Consider the following 21,521-nt stretch of genomic DNA (forward strand, 5'->3'; position numbering starts at 1 on the left):
TTTTTTGAAGAGGATCATTTTTAATTTTCATCTTATATTATCAAGAGGCACGCAGAACCCTCCGATTTTAATGAGAACAGTGCTTTTGTGTCTTTTTGTCACATATCCATTTAATGTTAGGTGTGATGTTGCTAAGTCAGATCCACATCAAGTCTTTTCCTGTATTTTTTTTTTTTTGGCAGCGTAATAGGAAAATCCTGCTTCACACAGGTGCGTGGTAGCAAACGAAGCAGTACACAGCCTGCACGCCTCGCAATGCTTGGCTACTCCTGACTCAGGCTGCTCCAAAAATCATTTCATGAAAGTTCACTGAAGTTTTGCTTCACCTGGGAATCAGATGTTAAATCAAGCAGGCTGTCACATTCCCATGCCACTAATGAGGCTGGTTTAAGTTACTGTAAGTGGACTTCTAACCCAAGCATTATCATCATTTGTTGCAGGAAAATATTAACAGAGTAGAACAGCAACCCCCTGGGGTGTTGCACAGCTGGCCTGCAAGTATCTCCATCAACTGTGGAATTAATTTCGGTCAAAAGGTCACTGAGTGTAAGAAAACAAAGGGTTTTTTGATGATATTTTGTCAAATACTGTAAAAATGTCACATTTTCCCATTGCATTGACAGATTAATCAACTTCATTTAATTTAGTGAAAATATCTGCAAAGTATACAAGTCTTAGCAGCCACTATAAATTTGTTAAACAATCAGATCTTCAAAAAGCAGAATCCACTGAAAATCAATAGTTCATGACGAAGCTCAAAAAGTCTTACAAGAACTTTACGTCGGGAAAGCCACCACACCTCCGTATTTAAAAGAAGTGCTGTGTGCTGGGCACCCAATTCTTCACATAAAGTTTTTAGTGGTCTGGGCTGATGTGGCCGAGCGTTAATATAACTGATGATTTGGACTGCCTGATCCGGCACGTTTTCCAGAGGTCTAGGCATTATTTTTACTGCAAGTGCACGTCTATATAACAGGCAGTGACTACCGGTGCTTTCGGGAGCCACGTATTTTATCCAGGTGACGACAGCCCCAGCAACTTTCCCGTCCATCGCCCTAGAAGCATCACTACAAACACCAGCACGTTTTCCCCATTCAGTTTCACGTTTTTGCATAAAACCATTGATGCAGTTGAAAATGTCCTCACCCACGGCATTATCTGCAAAGATTCACGTAAGAGCAGGTCTTCCTCAACAGACTTGTTAAACTTGTAACGAACAAACACAAGCAGGACAGTGAGTCCTGAAACGTCGGCTGGTTCATGTAGCCGCAGTGAGAACCTGCCGCAAATTTCCAGTCTACAAACAAGCCCTTCTTCAGTGGCAGCAGCTAGATCCTTAATTCGACCTGCAGCAGTGCTGTTTGATGGACTGCACCGCGTCTGTGTGTCTTTACTATGCTGTCCGTCACACACCCGCATCACGACATCTTTTGCACAAGGCTTGGTGAGCAATTCTCTGATGTATGAGCCTCCACTCGGGGCTGCATGGTGACTGACACTGTATGATGCTTCTCTAGCGCTTCCATGATCTGTATCGACAATTTTAGGTGCTGGGGGTTTATTGTTTTCAGGTGAATCAAGATGTTGCTGGAAAAAGACACTGTCTTTGTCTGTATATGTAGCATGTTTGGTTTCCAAATGTCTTTGAAGCTTCCTAGGGGCCAAAGAGCTATTCGATAAAATGTTCTTACATAACACACACCAAGCATGAGGTGCAACTCCATTTCCAAAGTAAGGAAATCCTGAAAGACAAATAACTTTCATCATATTTTCTTCTTGGTGGTTTCTTACCAAATGTTGTTATTTTGTTGGAATTGGACATAAACTTGACCCTGGAAAGCTCACCTTCTGAATTTTTAGAAATGGAAGGCTGCAAGTGCTCATCTTTACTGTGTAATATTCCAACTTTTTGATCACTTGATTCAGGCATGATTTGATAACAAAAAAGATTCTACTTCTTGTTTAAGACTTCCTTGTTTCAGCAGCAGATCCACAGGCAATGTGTTTGTGGTACAAAACATGGTTAATTTAGAATAAGTATTGAGTATCACAAATGTGTTGAAATTATAAGACAGGACACAGCGGATGAGCGGTCATCAAAGAGATGACACCAAGCATCTCATCAGTGCCTGTGTGAGTGCTGCCCGGGCACCAAGGCGCAGTGGGGGCACCGCACGCTCGTGTATCGGGTGATCTCTCACTTGACATCCTGGTGCACTCAGGCAAGGGACACCTTCTCTCAAAGGTAGGTTATCACATAGAAATAAAAGCCATAGCAATGAGTTTGGTCGTCTTAAGCTTTTATTTTAAAATAAATTACAAAAGAAAAACTGTTAGCATGAATCTTTTTCCCACAACACTTATTAACTTAGACAATATTAATATTCTGCAGAAGACAGTTTGGGAACATTGGACTAAGAAATAATGAAGAGTTCATAAGTGTATTTTTAAGGAAGGACTTCGAGGTCCCAAGGCAGGGGCTGGCAAGCGTTTCCTGTAAAGGATCATACGGTAAATATTTTTTACTTTATGGGGCCACACGATCTGTGTTGCAACCACTCAGCTTTGTAGCTGTGGCAGCAGCCACGGGCAATCCATTACAGGATGGGCACAGGGATGTCCCAATTCATCTCTATTTACAAAACCAGGATGGGGCCAAAATTTACCAACCCCTTTCATGGATACAGTGTCCCGGAATCTTTTAGCTTTCTGCTGCCTACTGCCATTAGACACACTCGTTGTTGACACCATTATAAGTCTGAAGGCTCCTTTCTGGGCTAGCAACTGTTCTAATGAGCTATGTCAAAAACACACAAACAGTTCAAAGTTTTGCAAGACACAGAATTCTGCTGTATCCTAATTACTGTGTGTTAACATTGAAAAATAAACTATAACCAAAAGTTAGTTATTATTTCTCTGGACTTAAAATTAGATAAATATTTACAGTATCCAGAATAAGACTCATTAAATGTAATGTATATATTTTACTGATTACTTGCATCCCATTATTCTTTACTGAAGGCTTAATGGAGACCTAATGAAAACATAATCTCTCATTTTAACAGATTTATTCCGCATATAATAGCTTTTAAAAAGCATAATTAAATGCAAAGGTAATGCAAATTTTAGGACCTCTAAAGAATGCTGGCTTTGTAAGTTTAGGCATTCAGATTAAGTGTCTGCCTAAATAAGGCTACTTTTGATTTAAGCTTAATGATTTGGCTACAGAGTGAGCATAGGCTCCTCATGTTAGATCCTGACTCTGAATGGCTTTTCTAGTGACAGCTAGAGAGCAAGGGGCCCGGACTGAGGAGCCCTCCCTTCTGTAATCACACTCTCTGCCTTGGCAGCTTGAAATGCAGACTCTTTGAAAAAATAAAATTAAGGGATAGGGTGGAAGGGGAGTAACCAAAAGCCTAAAATGAGAAAAAATTAAAATTAGACACTGCAAAGGCAGAACTAACTACAAACCTCTCAGATGACCATTCCTTAAAATTTATTTTAGAGACAGGCGGTGTAAATGGTTCTTCACCGCAATGCAGACCTTAAGAGTGAAGTAGGAGGTGCCTAACATAGGAGAAATGCTAGTATTTTTGTCCTGTTTAATACCCAGGTAATCTCATTTTTTGAAATGCTCCCCCATCCACTGACTTCATAGAAAGACATTGAAAACTTTCAGAAATAGACCTAACTTTTCTAAGTACAGCCACACCTCAATGTCTCTAAAACTAAGCATTGAAAGTAATCTAAAATGGAATTATATATGGAAGCGTTACACACAGTGATTTTTTGGTAAAATCACTCTTGTCTCATTACCCACGCTCCTAAAGTTACTAATGTTTGAGCGACCGCTGTTTAATACGTGCCAGAAAGTAAGTCCTTCATAGATTAGCTCATTTAATCCTCAAAACAAACCTGAGAGTCAGGGACTATCATTAACCCGGCCCCTGTAGCGATGAAGAAGTAGATGCAGAGGTTAAGCCACTGCTAAGTTAACACATCTGTGAAGAACTAAGAGCAGAACCCAAAAAGGTCACCTGCAGAGCCCACGTGCCTAGTCACTGCTGTGTGACCCTGAACGCTCCTAACTTCCCAAGCACTCGAAACACCTGGTACCAGGGGTTGGCTGGTGCAGAGAGATATGACCAACGATGGGTCACAGCTGCCGGAAAGCCGAGGGTCTCCAGCTGGCGGCGGCAGCGGCAGCGGCAGCAAGCCCTGCTTCTCCATTGCTGGGAGCAAAAGAGACTGTCCGTCCACAGTCCCGAACGGCATGTGGCGGCAGAGAACTTTATGGGGCCGATCGCTGGCTGACCTAAAAGCTTAGGACCCCTCTCCTCTGCTGCCCGAGAAGGACGCAGCGGAGTAGGACGCTTCATTTTCAGGAGGGAGGGCCTCTCCCCACCTCTTTAGAGGTGCTTCCCCGACTCTCTCGAGGACAGATTGTCTTCGCGTAAAGTTTCTATTCGACTTCCCGAAAGGGGGGACCCTCAAATTTTGTCTCTTCCGATTAAACTGACAGGTAGCACAAGCCACTCACCCCCACCTCAGGCGGTTCCAGCTTTGAACAACACCCTTGGGGGCAGGAAGGCTGGGGAAGAGCGCAGTCCATTCACAAAGGCAGGGGTGGGCACGGACACCCCGCCCAGCACCTAAATGCTTTTTTCAACAGTCCCCTGGACGTGCGCCCCGGGCCAGCTGTCCCTGGGCTTGTCCTTGTCCCAGGGGCGCGCTTCCGCAGCCTGCGACTTCTGGGGGCTGGCTTCCCGCCGGAGCTCCTCTCGTGTCCCCGGGTGGTCGTCTATCTTTCTCCTTCATCCCCATCAGTGACGGGGAGAACCGTGCGGCTGCGGTCGGGCTGCGGAGTCTGCGGCTGCCCTTTCCCAGAGCGCGAGGCAGCGGTCATGTCACCGCGGGGCCACCGCGGGCTCCCGTCCCACTCGCACCCGCACCCGCACCCGCACCCGCACCCAGGCCTGAGCAGGGGCAACAGCAGGTCGTCACGGACGGGAAGGGGAGGGGGTTGGGAGGAAGGAAGCGGGGAGAGGGTAAAGGGGGAGGGGGAAATGAAAATAAAACAGAGGAAAGAAGGATTGGGGACCGGGTGATGCTCTCAGCTCGGGGATGTCGCCTGAGCCTTCTCCGCAGACACCCATTCGCGGCTGGCGCAGCCGCTCATCTGAAGATGCATTTGGCGCTCTGGGGCGCCCAGCTTCCCGTCTTGCATTAGCTTCTTGAACTCGCCAAGTTTCGTTTTCGTGATCCTTGCAGCACTAAATTCTCACACTTCAAAGGCAAAGTTCTCCTCTTCAGGGCTCCTGACGAGGCTGCGACACCAATAATCCCATCCACACTCCCCCCAGAGAAGGGAGAAGAAATGGTTTAAGGACATTTTCCCGAGTGTGCAAACGGTGTTTCCATGTATAACTCTGAGGGAATTTTTGTCACCTGACCACATACAGAGACCTTCAAAGGAGTCTGGAAGTTATGGTTCCTTTTCTAAAAATCGAAGTAGAGTTGATTTACAATATTGTGTTTGTCTCAGGCGTACAGCATAGTGATTCCGTTTGCTGGGCTTTTTCCTTACAGATTATATTTCATTCTGGGTTATTACAAGTCATTGGGTATAATTCCCCGTGATGCACAGTAAATTCTTGTTTCTTATCCATTTTATGTTCGGTAGTTTGTGTCTGTTAATCTCATATGCCTAATTTGCGTCCCCCCCTCTTTGGTAACCATACACTTGTTTTCTATGTGAGTCTCTTTCTGTTTTGTATATAGATTCATTTCTATTATTTTTTAGATTCCACATATAAGTGATATCATATAGTATTTGTCATATAGTGTTTGTCTTTCTCTGTTTAAAACTGGGCGTTTTGAGACTTGTACTTGAGATTCAGATTCTAAAGGTGAGGTGAGACTAGTTCAGAAAACGCAACCTTACACACGCCCAGCAAAGAGCATTCCTCACATAGTGTGTTCTGGTTCCCTGTGGCTGCGTGCTAAAGCATCCCAAAGCAATGATCCTCTCTCTTCAGGATCCATGGGTCAGGACTTCCGGTAGGACTCAGCTGAGTGATGCTTCTGCTCCCGGGGTTGGCTGGGGTCACGGCAGTGGCATTCAGCTGGCAGCGGCCAGTCCCTGGTCTGAGAAGTTTTTGTCCCACGTGCCTGAGACTCTGGTGGGCACAATATGAAGGTCGGCTGAGTGGGCGCGCTGTCCCTCCCCATGTATTCTCAGGTCTTCTCCACACAGTTTCCCCGGCGGGTAGCTGTTCTCCTACCTGGTGGCTTAGATGCCCAGAGTGGGCGATCCATGAAACAAGGGGAAGCTGTCCGGCTCTTAGCAATCAGACTTTGAAACTGTCATGACAGGCCTTCAAATGCAAGAGAGGAGACGCGGGATACAGACGCCCCATTCTGCTGGAGGGACGGCCCGGCAGCGCAAGGCCATCCTAAACCCGCCCTCCGCATGGCAAGCTCGGCGGGGTCCTTGCCCTCAAGCTTACAAAATCTGAATAGCATTGCTCACACTGTAAAAGTAAATAAATAGATTTTTAAACATCAGGTCTAAGAAATACCCTGGGTTTTCCTAGATACAGATGACTTAAAAAATCTAAAGCTGTTGTTTGTATCTTCATTGCAGGATTTTTCACAATTTAAATTTTAGGTTCTGGAAGTAATTACCAATGTTGAGAAATATTTATAGTGTCCTTTTGAGTACAAATAGTCTGTTATCTTCCTCTTGAGTTACTCTGAGTGAAAAAAAATCTAGGGTCACACCTTTCATAATATAGTTTGGATACCAAGCAACTGGATGTTCGGGGTATGTGTGTGTGTGTGTATTTTCTAGTTTAGGAAGAGATTAAAAGGACAGGTGAGTGGTCTCACATCAGTTTGCCATTAATTATAAGAAATTTGATATTTTCATTCCTTCTGGGGTGAAAAGGAAATTTTAAACTTCTAATTTGGTGTTAGATGCAGAAAACAAAATAACCTCAAAATAAACACAGAAGGCTGACCAAGTGTCATCCAAGACCATTACAGCTCCAGAGACACCCCATAACCATATAATCTTCTTTAGTTAAATACACACCAAAAGAGTAGGTTCTTTGCTGACTGGACAAGTCTGTTATTACTTTGTAACTAATAAAGTAAGAAAGAGGCCAGTTCTGAAAGTTTTCTTTGGAGATCCTGAATTTATCTTTAAACATTAAAATTCTTAATTAGAGATCATGTGTACTCTCCATTATTCCACTCTTTAATTTTACTTTGAAATAATCTTAGACTTTAAAAATGGTAAAATATTACAAATATTGTCCATATATCCTTTACTCAGCTTCCCCAAAGACGAATGTCTTATAAAGTCATAGCACAATCATCGAGACCCAGGAAATTAACAGTAACAAGACATCATTAACTCATCTACAGGCTTTATTCAAGTTTGACCGTTCATTCTACGAATGTCCCTTCTCTGGTCCAGGACACTCACTGGGTTTAGTCATCAGCTGTCCTCAGTGCCTTCCAATCTGTGGCAGTTCCCAGCCCTCCTGTCCTTCATGAACTTGACATTTTGGAAGAAGAGAGGCCATTTTGTCTGTTTTCCCTCATTTGGGTTTGACATTTCCTCAGTTGTAAGTTTAAATTGCTTTTTTTTTTTTTTTTGCAAAAATAACAGAGAAGTGGTTCTCTGCTCTCTTTAGTGCCTTATATTGAGGAGTATATGACATTGATATGTCTCAGTATCGGTTGGTGTAAAAGGAAAACTTGACTAAGATGATATCCAGCAGGTTTCTTCACTATAAAATTAGTTTTTCTATTTATAATTAAAAAGTATTTTGGGGGAGACACAAACACGTGCAAATATCCTTTTTCTCATTATACAGAAATTTTGGCCACAAACTTTGGCATCCATTGATGGTTTTTTCCTAGCAAAATTATTACATGGTATATGCCAAAAAATGATTTTCTATTTCCATTATCTTTATACATGTATTAATCGGAAATACTACTAATTGCTTAAAGGAATTTTGGATTCTATTTCCCACTCTACTGTGGCTTTATGATAACAGTGATTCACATTGGTAACAACGATTAAATTTGAATATAATACTGAGTTTTAGGTTTTGTTTCCCCTCTGTTTTTGGAGTAGCTATTATTAGCCTTACTTTGATTTCTTTGTTATTAAGGCCATTTTGTAGGGAAGTATTAAGGCTATTTCCACCTTCTTTCTACCTGCCTTTTCCTCTTTGTTTCTAAAACTTAATTTTTTTAACCATACTACCTTTCTATTTTCCACTTTTTTCTCTATCATCTTTCATGCAGAAGATATTAACCATAATGTAAAGGCTTTGGATGTGATACCATTTGAAGATAAATAAATTAATTAACTGAAAAGAAGAAAGCAGTATTTTATTTTGGTTTTATTTTTTGAGCCAGAAAATTGATGCATTAGTGAGATGAGAGAAAGCAGCTTGGCATGACCAGAATGATCGATAACTCCCACATCCCCCAGAAAACAAATCGGAGGAAAAATTCAAACAAACCAAGGGGCCAGTAGGAAAGAAATTAAGTACACAAGTTCAAAGCAGGATAACTGGTCCCTGGGGGATTTTTAAAACAGAAGAATTTTAACTGACTCTTGAAATGTTTCTGACATTCTTTGAACAAGAGGAGAAGTAGCCCTTGAGCCACAGGTGGAATGTTTTGGGGAGACTGGGAGGCGTCCCTCTGGAATTCGACTGCCAAGAGCAGAGTGAGGCCGGGTGCTTGTGAAGACGCGGAGCTGGCTTGACTGGGGACTCAAAGGATGGTGGTGGAAGAGTGGTTTCAGTTAAAAGAAGGAAAAGACCTGTAAAGTGTTTGTTTTCATCTGAAGAGGAGTTAAGGACCTGTACCTAACTAACTAACTAACTAACTAAATAAATAAAACAATGAATATATGTACGTTCATGTATAACTGAAAAATTGGGCTCTACACTGGAAATTGGCACAACATTGTTAACTGACTGTAACTCAATAAAGGAAGGAAGGGAGGGAGGGAGGAAAGAAGGAAGAAGGAAGAAGAAAGGAAGAAAGAAAGGAAGAAAGAAAGGAAGAAAGAAAGAAAGAAAGAAAGAAAGAAAGAAAGAAAGAAAGAAAGAAAGAAAGAAAGAAAGAAAGAAAGAAAGAAGAAAGAAAAGAAAGAAAGAAAGAAAGAAAGAAAGAAAGAAAGAAGAAAGAAAGAAAGGAAGGAAGAAAGGAAGGAGGAAAGGAAGGAGGAAAGGAAGGAGGAAAGAAAGAAAGAAAGAAAGAAAGAAAGAAAGAAAGAAAGAAAGAAAGAAAGAAGAAAGAAGAAAGAAAGAAAGAAAGAAAGAAAAAGAAAAAGGAAAGGAAAGAAAAAACAGGACATGTGTCACATGATGGTATCACCAGTCAAGCTCATCTCAAGGGGGAAAACACACCATTTTGAGGCAGCAATCCTTCCGTGTCATTTTTTCATGGGTAGATGGTAGGAACGATTTATTTTATAATCTTTCTGATGAAGTCATACAACCCATAAGCAGAGTCATGGCTGAACCTTGGCCCCATCCTTCACCTCAACATACCTCTGGTCATCCATCTGCACAATTTAAAATGCAAGTGATTGGCACACGAGCTGGCCCCCCTCTGCAAAGCGTTCCAGGCTCCCAGGATAAACTTCAGCCCACGCAAGGGTGGTGGGTGCAGGAAGTCAAGGATCCTGACACCTGCTGCTCTGGTGTCTTCAACCCATGCAGCTCTCAGTGGACGGGACTCTGCCCCAGCCTTGGGTGGGAGAGACCAGCAAGCTCTGGGAGGAAGAAAGCGGAGCTTTGGATCATGCTCTCAACCATGTGCATTTTATTTTATTTTACCTTATCTTATTTATTTTATTTTATTTTATTTTATTTTAATTTATTTTATTCATGTACACTTTAAAATCAGTTTTCCAGAACACAGTATCCCACTGCCTAAATATTTCATCCTGTACTAGTTTAACAAAAATTCCCACATTGTTTTTCCCTGAACATGTTGAGATGTTTTATCCAGAGTGAATAGTTCTGTGATGAACAGGGTACTAGCGATCTCAGAGCAAGACCCTGAAAATTTACATCCCTGAAAAGACCCACATTTGTGACTTGGGCATCACACTTGACAATAGTCAATGTGTAAGTTCTCACTGTTTGCAGTTACTTTTCTGAGCATTATTTTCCTGTGCAAATGTTCTCATAAATTCTTATTTTTTAAACTTCATAATGTAGGTATTATTGTGATTCCACTTTCATGAGAAATAAAAGGGAGGGAGGAGAGAGGGATAAATTGGGAGTTTGGGATTAATCAATACAAGCTACTGTGTACAGAATAAATAAACAAGGTCCTACTGCACAGCACAGGGAACTATGTTCAGCTGTCTTGTAGTAACCTATAATGAAAAAGAATATATATATGTATATGTGTGACTGAATCACTATGCTGTACGCCTGAAACTAACACAACACTGTAAATCGACTATAAGTCAATAAAAAAAATGGGGGAAGAAATGAGGCACAAAAGTTAAGCAACTGACCCTCTGTCATAGGGTTAGCAAGTATGGAAGCCAGGATATGGACACAGAGGTGTAACATAATCTAATTAACCAAATGTTATTTTTAATTAATTGGTTTTTGTTGAAGTGTAGTTGATTTACAATGTTAGTTTCAGGTGTACAGCAGAGTGATTCAGTTACACATTTTCTTTTCAGGCTCTTTTCCATCCATTATATGTTATTATAAGAAATTGAATATGGTTCCCTGTGCTCTACAGTAGGTCCTTGTTGTTTATCTATTTTATGTGAAGTAATATGTGTCTGTCAATCCCCAACACAACTTCCTTTTGATATACCTAATTTTTTGTTTATGTTATGTATATTTCTCTACCACCAGTGAGCCCCAATTATGAAAGAGAAACACATGTACTCACATAGTCACTTTCCCTCAATATTTTGTGACTTCATGAAATGTATATTCATGGAAAGTACCTTTGTACTTTACCTAATATTGTTTTTGAGTGGAAAAAGGAAAATAGTATTTGATAAGCAGCTGAGAAATCTGGGAGGGACTGAGTCTGAGTGGGGAGGGAGGGGCGGGAGACCAGGGTGGGTGACACATGCTTCCAGGAGGGAGTGCAGTGGTGGTGACAGGAGAGTCGGGGGAGGGGACAACTACAGTGGCAGTGAGCTGACTATAAACTACTACATTTGCAATTTTTTTCACTCTTGGCTCATGACTTATTCTGTCATAGTGTATTATTTTAAAATGCAGGTTTTTCTAATTACATCACTGCTACACGCTCATGAACAAGACATGAGGCTTGTGAAACCACTCATAGACACACCCACAAAGTGTGCCAACTACCACCTCATCACACTGGAGTTCACCTCTGTTAACAATTTTGCCAACAGGCAGTGAGAAGAGTTAATGTTCTGACTGTGGTCTGGAACCCAGGGAATTCTCTGGGACACCAAATCATAGCTGCAAATCCTGTGCTGAAAGCTAATGGCAAAATTACAGAAAGCCAAAAAGCAAGACCAATGACACAGGAATTCAAGGACTGAAATTTTGGATCACCTAAAAGTCTTGAATCAATGATACTTTCCCTAATTTGATCATTGTACCAATGCTAGGTAAGAAGATGTTCTTGTTCTTATAAAATGTCTGTGAAATCATTTAGTGATAAAAGGGCATAAAGTTCCAAGTTAACTCCTGAATGGATCAGAAAATGTAATATGCATGCACATAGAGTTGATGAAAACAATAAATGGAACAAACGTGTCAAGAACTGGTAAATCTGAGTGAAAAGACATATAGGAGTTTGTACTGTTCTTGCAACTTTTCTATAAATTTGAATTCTATCAAAATAAGAAGTTTTGGACACTGACCATTTGGATCACCTGACCAGGCAAAGAGGTTTAGATTGTCACTGAAATGACAGGCCAGCCAAGAAACAAGCACCACTCGGAGGGTTGGAGTCCTCAGATTTATTACACCAGTGGGCCAGAGGGGCTTCTGCTCTGAAGTGCTAAGCATCTCCGAGATCTGTGCATAGGGTTTTATAGGGTTAATTACAAGCTTGGGGTATTCAGCCAATAGGCATGAAACAGCTTTAGCAGCATCATTATCACAAAAGTAGAGGCAGGGAGGCAGCAAACCAACACTTCAAGGCCAGATATGTCTCTTTGAAAACCCAGCTGGCTAGCAAAAAGGCATGAACAGCAAACCAACACTAATTAACTTAGATTTACGAGTTAGCCCAGCAGAACTCAGATCAGTAATCCGACACTTCTTACTCTTAGATTTGTAAGTTATCTTGTTAGCCCAGCCTGGCTTTTCCTTCATAAGATCTCTACACTAGATAAGACCCTGGCTGAGGCCACAGGGTGCTGAAATCACTCCCAGAAGAGGGAGGTTGTAAGCTGTGGTTTCTGACCAGCAGAAGTCCCACCGAGATGGAATGAATTACTCGAGAGTCTGTGGAAAGTCAAGAGAGCTGAGAGGGAGTCAGGGACCAACTCCAGGAGCCTCTCAAATGCCCCCACATTTATCGACAAAGGAGAAATCACTAACAGTTGTGTGATGGGATGCAGGAATTTAGGGAAAGACAGGGATGGGATCGAGATTGTAGAAGTCACAATGTGTACAAAGGCTTTGTTTATGAACACCTTGCGGAGAGCTGATAGCTTCTCTAAAGTTAGATAGTCTTATATAGCAAAGAAGATTGACAAGGGAAATGGTTAACAGGCAGTGTCTGGCTCAAGGTCATAAGATCCTTGATGTTTTGGTAAATCATGTTCGTGTTGGCACCAGCGAGCCTGACAGCTTATCAGGGCAGAACATATGAGAAACAGCTGCTTAACAACATTCTTCTTGGACTCAGGTGGCCATGACTGTCTTAGGTTGCCCCCTCTGGGGATCTTACCCATCACTGACTAACCAGGCTTCTCACCTCTGAGTCTGCAGCTTTTTATAATTTGTTTACCATTCCAGCCTAAGGCCTCGTTCCTTTGTTCCCACAGTCAGGGGCCTACAGTTTATCCCTAGGGAAGTCATGGGAAGAGGGGAACAAGATACATTCTTACAGCTATGGTAAAGCAGACCACCAGACCAGCCAGTTCCTCATTTGGGGGATAGAAGTCTATCTAACAGCAGGCACGCCCAGCATTTATAGCCAGCCAAGGGCCTGAGTTGCAATGAGCAGAGTGCTATCTAACACCTCAACTATGCTAGCAAGGTGTTGTCTCTGCTTTTTATGGCAAGGAGACAGGAATGCCAAGGAGACAGGAGTGCAGATTCACAGGCTCCTGCTTGCAAGGCAGTTATTAAGCACATTTGCTCTTCTTTAAGGAGACAAGCAGCTGGGGTCGGCTACAATGTGTTAACCCAATCATGGGCTCCCACGTATCCCCCTTTTTTGTTTTGATTGAAGGAGATCATTCTCAATTGCAGAAGGGACACCATCACCTGGCGCTGCTGATTTGAAGAGACACAGAGGGAGTAAATTACCTTGCAGACTATAAGAAAAACACAAGCGACTACTATACAAAATCGAACCATAACCCAGATGCGGAGGTTGAGGCTGGCAGGGTTAAGCCATTTCATATTATCATATAATTCCTGTTCTATATTTGTTTGAGTCTCCTTTTGAATGTAAATGAGCTGCTGATGCAGCTAGGCAGGAAGAGTATCAACATTATTTTGTAAATCAGAAGAAAAGACTCCTTGAAGTTTTGTTTTTTTTTTTAAATAACATCCCAAGAATACCAGGGGTGGTTATATTTAACAGGAGCAATACGTATCTTATCATGTTGCCAATCACACTGCAGGGGCTGGCGATCGGCAATGGCTTGTTGTTAGTCACCGAGCCATTCCAAAGCAGCTTCCAAGTCCTGAAGCCGATGTATAATTCCATCATCAATTTGAGTCTGAGTTACCATAGCCTGAGTAACATTAGTCATAACATGGTTAACAACCTGAGCGGGATGGATTGATTTAGTAAGAAACACCGTTGCTTCTGAAGCAGCGGCAAGAATAACAACGACTGAGACGATAAAAGCAATCAGCCAGCCAGTAAAGCGTTTTGGCCTCCACTTTGAAATTGCATATATACCATGTGATAGAGTCCTGGGGAAGAAAGGCAAAGCAATGCGCCAGAGATGAATGTGCCAGGGACTGTGGGCATGAGAGTTAGGGAGGCATAAAATAGGTCCAGAGAGTCCCCCGTCTGTCCAGGTTACTTGGGAGGTGGCCGGAGGGCCAAAACCAATAAGAGTATGATTAGCAGAAAGATAGCCTTGTGGGCCCCAATAATAGACTAAATAGTTAAAAAGTGGGGCTCCACGGGTACTGGGTGCCCTGCAAGGGACCCAGGAGACGGGATGACTAGGAGGACTCCATTCTTTAGACGTATGACAACGAGCAACAGGCGGAGGAAAGGCTGCAGACGTTGTTTGATTAATGTCAAAGGCTGCGGCAAAAATGAAAGTTAAGTTAGCAGGTTTTGTGCCAGTCTTAGGTACACAATACAAAAAAGTACGGGTCTTAGCACATAAGCCAAAGGATAAAGGGACATTAGACACACAAATGGGGGGGAGGAAAGAGGAGATAAAAGAAGCAGTTTCATTTAACATCATCCAATCACGATTTTCTAACAGGTGACTTTGAGGAGGGGGCCAGGCTCCTCCAGTCCACTGAGTATCATTAGTGCTGAGTGGGGGGTCTGCATCCCACCAAGTGACTGGCCGGAAAACCGGAGGGTCAGTCATATGGGCCCAGTACAGATGGGCCCCTGTACTTAAAGGAAGCAACAGAAAGAGTAAAAGAAGCAACAACACCTGAGCTGATGCATGAGCAATTACTGCTAGATATGCCAGAAGCCTGTATTTTGGAGTGCGAGGCACTTTCTCCTCCCTCAGGACCTTAGTGGCCTGAGAGTCTAATTTCTTTATCTGGCCCGAGAGATTTTAATTGCTACCCGGGTGGAGACTGCTACCCGGGATGCGGCAGAGTGGATCTGCCTCTTCTGTTTCTGCGGGCTTTGGTTCTGTTGGCTTCATTGGCTTTGATCTCTGCCGTCCTTCCAGATTTAGATTTTTCATTTCCTCTGCCAGCTGCAGGTCTAGAGTTGGGTGCCTCTGGTTGCTCCAATCCAGGGGATGGCTCGATGAAGGGTTTGACATGATGAGCAGGTAGCCACCTGGGGTCTGAGGGTGAAAGAACACAAGCACAGCCTCGTCCCCCAGGTTACCAATTCAAAAGGGCCTTCCCAGTTTGGTGACTCTAGGGCTAGATCTTTGATAAGAACTTCAGCTTTTGGGCTGTTCTCCGAATGCTGCATACAGTGCTTTTCTGCTGCTGATAAACCTTGGGTATCACAGCTAAGAAAATTAAGGTTGTACAATGCTTTATTCAAACATTCTGCTGGGGGTGTCCCTGGTGGGCTCCTCCTTTTTTGTTCTAACAGCATTTGTTTCAAGGTGCGATGGGACCGTTCAATAATGGCCTGACCTGTGGGATTATAAGGAATTCCAGTCATGTGTTGAACTTCCCAATCTTGACAGAATAGTTTAAATTTTTGAGATGTATAGCCAGGACCATTGTCCGTCTTAACCTGTTGCGGCTTACCCATGTAGGCAAAAGAGGGAAGGAGATGTTTGATAATATGTTTAGTTTTTTCCCCGGTATGCAGGGAGGCTGAGACAAAATGAGAAAAAGTATCAATGGAGACATGTAGATATTTTAATTTCCCAAAGAACGGGATGTGTGTGACGTCCATTTGCCATACCTGATTAGGGGACAAGCCTCTGGGGTTGACGCCCCTTGATGGATGACTGTTGGCTATTAGTTGACAGTCAGGACAGGCAGCAAAGATTTGCTTAGCTTGTGCCTTGGTGAGATGAAACTGTTTGATGAGGGATTTATAATTTTGGTGAAAAAACTCATGAGAATGTTGCACAGCTTAAAGCCTGGCTAAAGCCAACAAATTGATCAGCAATTTCATTCCCTAATGTCAGAGGACTAGGCAGATTATTATGAGAGCGAATATGGGTGATAGCTAAAGGGTGTGGTCGTTTATCAATGAGGGATTGAAGAGAAACCAAACGAGAGAGTAGGCTTTGATCATTTAAATCTTTGACAATAGCTTTTTCTATATGCTGCACTACATGAACCACATACGAGAGTCTGCAACCATATTGAGGGGTTGGGAAGAAAAAAGTGAAGCCATAATGGCAGCTTTCAGTTCAGCCCTCCGGGTAGAGGGCTGCCCTGAAGTGACCAAGTTTTTCCAGTTTTTATCAAACCACACAACGGCCGATTTAGTATTTTTTCCAGAACCATCAATAAAGACTGTAAGAGCACCTGGAATAGGGGAATGTGCCACCTTAGAGGGTGAAGTGACGTTAAGTAAAGGTAATCGTTGTAAGAGTTTGTCTGAGGGCAAAGAGTAAATGAATTGTCCTGTGAAGTCAGCCAAAGCTGTCTGAAATGCCAAAGACTGTGAGGATAAACGGTTAATGTTCACCAGTGACATTCCAGGGAAGATAATATCAGGGTCGTAACCAGTTAGCTGTTGACAGCGAAGTCATCCTTGGAAAAGCAAATGTGTAAACCGTTGAGTATAAGCCATTAATGTTTTTTTTTTTTAAAAAGGAATGAGGTAGAAAAAGCCATTCAAGTCACCTTAATCCATTAATCAGCTGTCGTAAGAGACCTGTGAGAGAGTGAGGGGTTGGGAAAAGAAATAGATAAACAGGGTTTCCAATTTGTCAATGAGAAAGCTGCTTTTGCGACAAGGCTTGCTCCACAAGAGCGAGTTCCTGTAAAGCTTCCAGAGTCAGTGTTCGTGGGGAGTCCAGAGCAGGGCCCCCTTTTAAAGTGTTAAACAAATGAAACAATTGACCTGCAGGGATGCCAGGAACTGGACGAATCCAGTTAATGGCCCCGAGAAATTTTTGAAAATCATTAAGAGTTTGTAGATTTTCTGTCTGTAAATAAATAGGTTGAGGCCGGACAGTTCGGTGGAAAACGATGTAACCTAGATATTTCCAAGGTTTTTCAATTTGCACTTTATCTGGAGCTCTCTGTAAACCTGAAAGAAGCCCAAGAGGATTGTAGAAATTTAAAAGCGGAGAGCAGCTGTGTCCGCGAAGGAGCTGCTAAAAGAATGTCATCCATATAATGACAGATCAGACGAGCAGGATGCCGAGAGCGGGCTGGAAGCAGAGCTTGGTGAACAAAATATTGACAGATGGTTGGGCTATTAATCATCCCTTGCGGAAGGACTCGCCACTGGAGATGTGAAAGAGGGGCTTGATTATTTACAGTAGGTAGAGAAAAGGCAAAACGTTCTCAGTCTTGCTCAGCTAAAGGAATGGTGAAAAAGCAGCCTTAAGTCAATTACAATTAAAGGCCAATCAGAAGGAAGCATGGAAGGGATAGGGCGACCCGGCTGTAAGGCCCCCATCGGCTGAATGATCACATTGATAGCTCTTAAGTCATGTGTTAATCGCCATTTGCCTGACTTTTTTGGAATGGTGAATGTAGGCGTATTCCATGGACTCATAGAGGGTTCAATATGCCTAGCAGCCAATTGTTCCTGAACTAATAATCGTGCTTGAGAGAGATGCTCCCTTCCAGGGGCCATTGCTCAATCCAAATGGGTGTGGACGAAGTCCAGACCAGTGGAAGGAGAGCTATCTCAGCAGTGGCCCCTACCCAAAACTGTATAATGACTTTCCATTGTTTCAAAAGGTCGCTACCCCACAGGGAGACCGGAATAGGTAAAATAAAGGGTTAGATATAAGCGACTTTCCCCTCAGGGCCTGTGCATTTGAGCGATTTTTTTCTTTGCATTGGCAGATTTGTTCCCCCAAAACCAGTAATGGCCAATTGATCTACAGATTTTTCCCATTGAGGAGGCCACACGTGTTGTGCAATAACAGAGATACCTGGGCCTGTATCTAATAACCCATGAACAGTTATGCCATTTAGATTTACAGTTAAAAGAGGCTGTTGAGACTCAATCATTCTTGCCCAGTAAAGGGCTGTGTAGCTAAAGGATGACTAGTTATAGAGCCGGCAAACGTCCCTTCAAGGGGAAGGAGCAGAAGTTTTGCAAGCCGAGTCCCCGGAGAGAGGCACTTCACTGGCAAAGTTAGAATCAAATAACAGGTAAAACCAGAATGCCTTGCTGTGATATCTGAGCAGCCTATGATTAGGCCCTGGGTCCCTTCAGGGAAAGGGCCAGAGATTCCAGTGGAGGCAGAGTATATACAGTCTTGTTCCTTAAGAATTAATTCTGATGTGGAACATAAACCTACCGCAGAGGCACAGATGAAGGTGTTTCCGCAGGACCGGACCGAGGAGGCTGGGTCATAAGACCTGTGTCTGAGCTGACCGGGCAGGACTGCTCCACTTGGGGTTTGGGGTGCGGGAACTGGTGCCCCATTTCCTGTTTCCCGAAATCAGATCGCCATCCTTATCAAATTTAGAGTGACACTGGTTTGCCCAGTGTCTTCCTTTGCCGCACCGAGGGCAGTCTCTGTTAGGTAAGTTTTGAGGTGGACCTCCTTGCCCTCCCTTACTGGATTGGTGGCATTCCCTTTGAACATGGCCAGGTTTACCACACTTAAAGCAGGTCACGGCAGAAGCAGATCTCCTTAAAGCTGCAAGGACCTGAGCACGATGGGTTACAGTCCCCACATTCTGGCAAGCTCTTACATAGTCAGGCTATAGCTTTGTTTTGAGTTCGAATACCAGCAAGAGCTGCCTGGCAATCCGCATTAGCGTTTTCATAAGTCAGGTGTTGTAAGAGCATTTTCACTGTCTCCTGATTATCTACTTGGTGAGAGATGCTCTGTTTCAAATGATTAATAAAATCAACATAAGATTCCGGGGCGCCTTGTAGAATGGTCACAAGGGAGCCAGTAGCAGCTCTGGTATCAGGAACCTCACATCATGCCACGAGGGCAATATCAGCACATTGCCTAAAGGCCAGCCTGCTCATATGGATCTGCTGCTGAGTGTCGGCATAATGACCTGCTCCTTCAAGCATTTCTATAGCTATGTCAGTACCAGTATTGGCATTAAGAGCAGCTTGTAAGAGACAGCCTTCATGATATTCAAAAGACCAAACAGCAAATTGAGCAGGAGTTAAGACAGTTTTTACGAGAGCTCTCCAATCCCAAGGAGTCATAATATATGCATTTCCAACCATACTAAATATATCTTTAGTAAATGAACTTTGAGTCCCATTTTCCATTACACTAGTTTTTATTCCCTTGAAAAGCCGAGAAAGTGACAGCCTCATACTTAACACCCTGCCCACACCCTGCAATCACCGGGTAAGCATGCAGCTCTCCCAAATGTAAACCTTCTTTAAAACATTGTTCCATAGCAGTTTGCTTATAATCGTACTTCTCAGGAGAGGGAGGAGGAGGCGGTGGCAGTGGCAAACTGATCTGTGAAAGAGGGGCAGACGGTGTAGAAAGGACTGGGGGAGAAGAAGTAGGAGGAGAAGTAGGAGGAGAAACGGGATTCAGGGTCAGAATAATTACTCTGCGAGGAAGAAAACAAGGGACAGAAAGCAGTGTGTACCAAACTCCAAGTAGTCACAATGGAAGAGGGGATTTTCTCCCCTTGCTGATACCTACATTTTAAATTCTTACCAACCCGTTCCCAGAGTTCCAAATCGATTGTTCCATGGCCTACAAACCAGGGACAAGTCTCCTGTACCATTTGTAGCAATTTAACAAGTTGATTTTCCGACATGGAGCAGTGAGCTGCTTTCAGCAGCTGCTGCAACTTGCTGAGGTAGATCATTTGTTTCTTAGATAGTTGTTAACCCATAGTAAGAAAAAGAAAGAAAAACAAGGCTCTCGCTGAAATCTAGGCACGTTGGCAACTATCCCGAGTGGGCATTGCAGTTCCCTTACCAGGATGAAATCTATGGGGATCCGGATAGTTTCTGTCTCCACGTGAAGCGTGCCGTTCCGTCGCTGTGTAGTCAATCACGTCGGGGTCACCTGTTGTGGGTTCTGGCTGGCAGAAGTCCCACCGAGATGGAATGAATTACTCGAGACTCTGTGTAAAGTCAAGAGAGCGAGTGGGAGTCGGGAGCCAACTCCATGAGCCTCTCAAATGCTCCCACATTTATTGTGTATAATCAAAGGAAAAAATCACAAACAATTATATGATGGAATGCAGGAGTTTAGGGAAAGACAGGATGGGATCGAAAGACAGGAAAGACTCATTGTAGAAGTCACAATGAGTACAAAGGCTTAGTTTATCTTTAGGGAAGTCATGGGGATAGGGGAACAAGATACATTCCTTAGATATGTTACTTACAGAGCAGACCACCAGCCCAGCCAGTTCCTTGTCTGGGGGATAATAGACTATCTAACAGCAGGCATGCCCAGCATTTATAGCTGAGGGCCTGGGTCATTGTTTTGCAACGAGCAGAGTGCTAGCTAAAACCTCAACTATGACAAGCAAGGCTTTGTCTCTGCTTTTTAAGGCAAGGAGACAGGAGTGCGAATGCACAGGCACCTGCTTACAAAGCAGTTACTAAGCACATTTGTTCTTCTTAAAGGAGACAAGCAGTTGGGGTCTGTTCCAATTTGTTAACCCAATCATGGGCTCCCACAGTAAATACCAGTGACCCCCAGGCAGCCAGCTCAGAAGCGAGGACTGAGGGAGAGGCATGCCTGCCCTTGTATACAAGGGCCTTTAATACAAGACTCCATACTTCAGGGTTTTAGTTACAAGGTATCAAAGGGGGATTGTGACTGAAAAATAAATAAATAAATAAATAAATAATAAATAAATAAATAAATAAATAAATAAATAAATAAATAAATAATAAACATAATCACCCAGAGTTAGAAAAGCAATATAAGGAACTATCTATAAGTTGAAAAATGTAGGGTCACATCTTGTAAAGATTTGTGAGTGAGGTGTTGACATACAGAACTGACTTGACTCACATATAACAATTCAACCAATTTTTGGAGAAGGTATCACTTTCAAAAGAATCACTTGAACTACAAGAGGCTGCTTGTTCAAGACTTAAAACAGCATTTTTGATGGCCATTCCCCCAACTTCTATAAACAGGAAGCAGGTTAAACATCTACATTTGCCCAAAATAGCATATTCTTCAATGTTTTCTCATCTGTGGTTGAGGAGAAGAGTATCTTTCAGAAGATGGAGTCATGAGTCCTAGAGAACCAGGGGTTTAGGAGCCCCTCCCAGGGGAGGTAGTGGTACCCACCCTCAGGGCAGGGCCTGCATGTTTTCCCAAAGAGATTACAGACTTGCTCTGTCCCAGGGATGGCCCTGTGACCCCACTGTTTCTTTGTGAAAGGGAGCGTTCATTATGGTTTTCTGGGTTTGTGCAACTCTTGCTTTTTTGTGTATGTGAGCAAAGCAGAAAAATTGTCTTTATAATAAATAGGTTTACAGAAAAGGAAGATCTGCATAGAGACAGTGTT

The 21,521-nt window shown here is 43.0% G+C and overlaps 1 protein-coding gene across 1 annotated transcript; it reads right to left on the reverse strand.

Moving 5' to 3' along the window:
• Window positions 1-503: 503 nt before the first annotated feature.
• LOC102507434 (zinc finger BED domain-containing protein 5-like) lies at window positions 504-2,886 on the reverse strand. Its single transcript, XM_032458027.1, has one exon. The coding sequence runs from the start codon at window positions 1,765-1,767 to the stop codon at window positions 1,012-1,014; it is 756 nt and encodes a 251-aa protein (XP_032313918.1). The 5' UTR covers window positions 1,768-2,886; the 3' UTR covers window positions 504-1,011.
• Window positions 2,887-21,521: the final 18,635 nt, after the last annotated feature.

The sequence above is a fragment of the Camelus ferus genome, chromosome 17 (assembly GCF_009834535.1).
Source record: "Camelus ferus isolate YT-003-E chromosome 17, BCGSAC_Cfer_1.0, whole genome shotgun sequence".
Lineage (NCBI taxonomy): Eukaryota > Metazoa > Chordata > Mammalia > Artiodactyla > Camelidae > Camelus > Camelus ferus.

Bases quoted from the DNA above. Each gene is read 5' to 3' on its own strand.
- LOC102507434 (XM_032458027.1), bottom strand. From the start codon at position 1,767: ATGATGAAAGTTATTTGTCTTTCAGGATTTCCTTACTTTGGAAATGGA.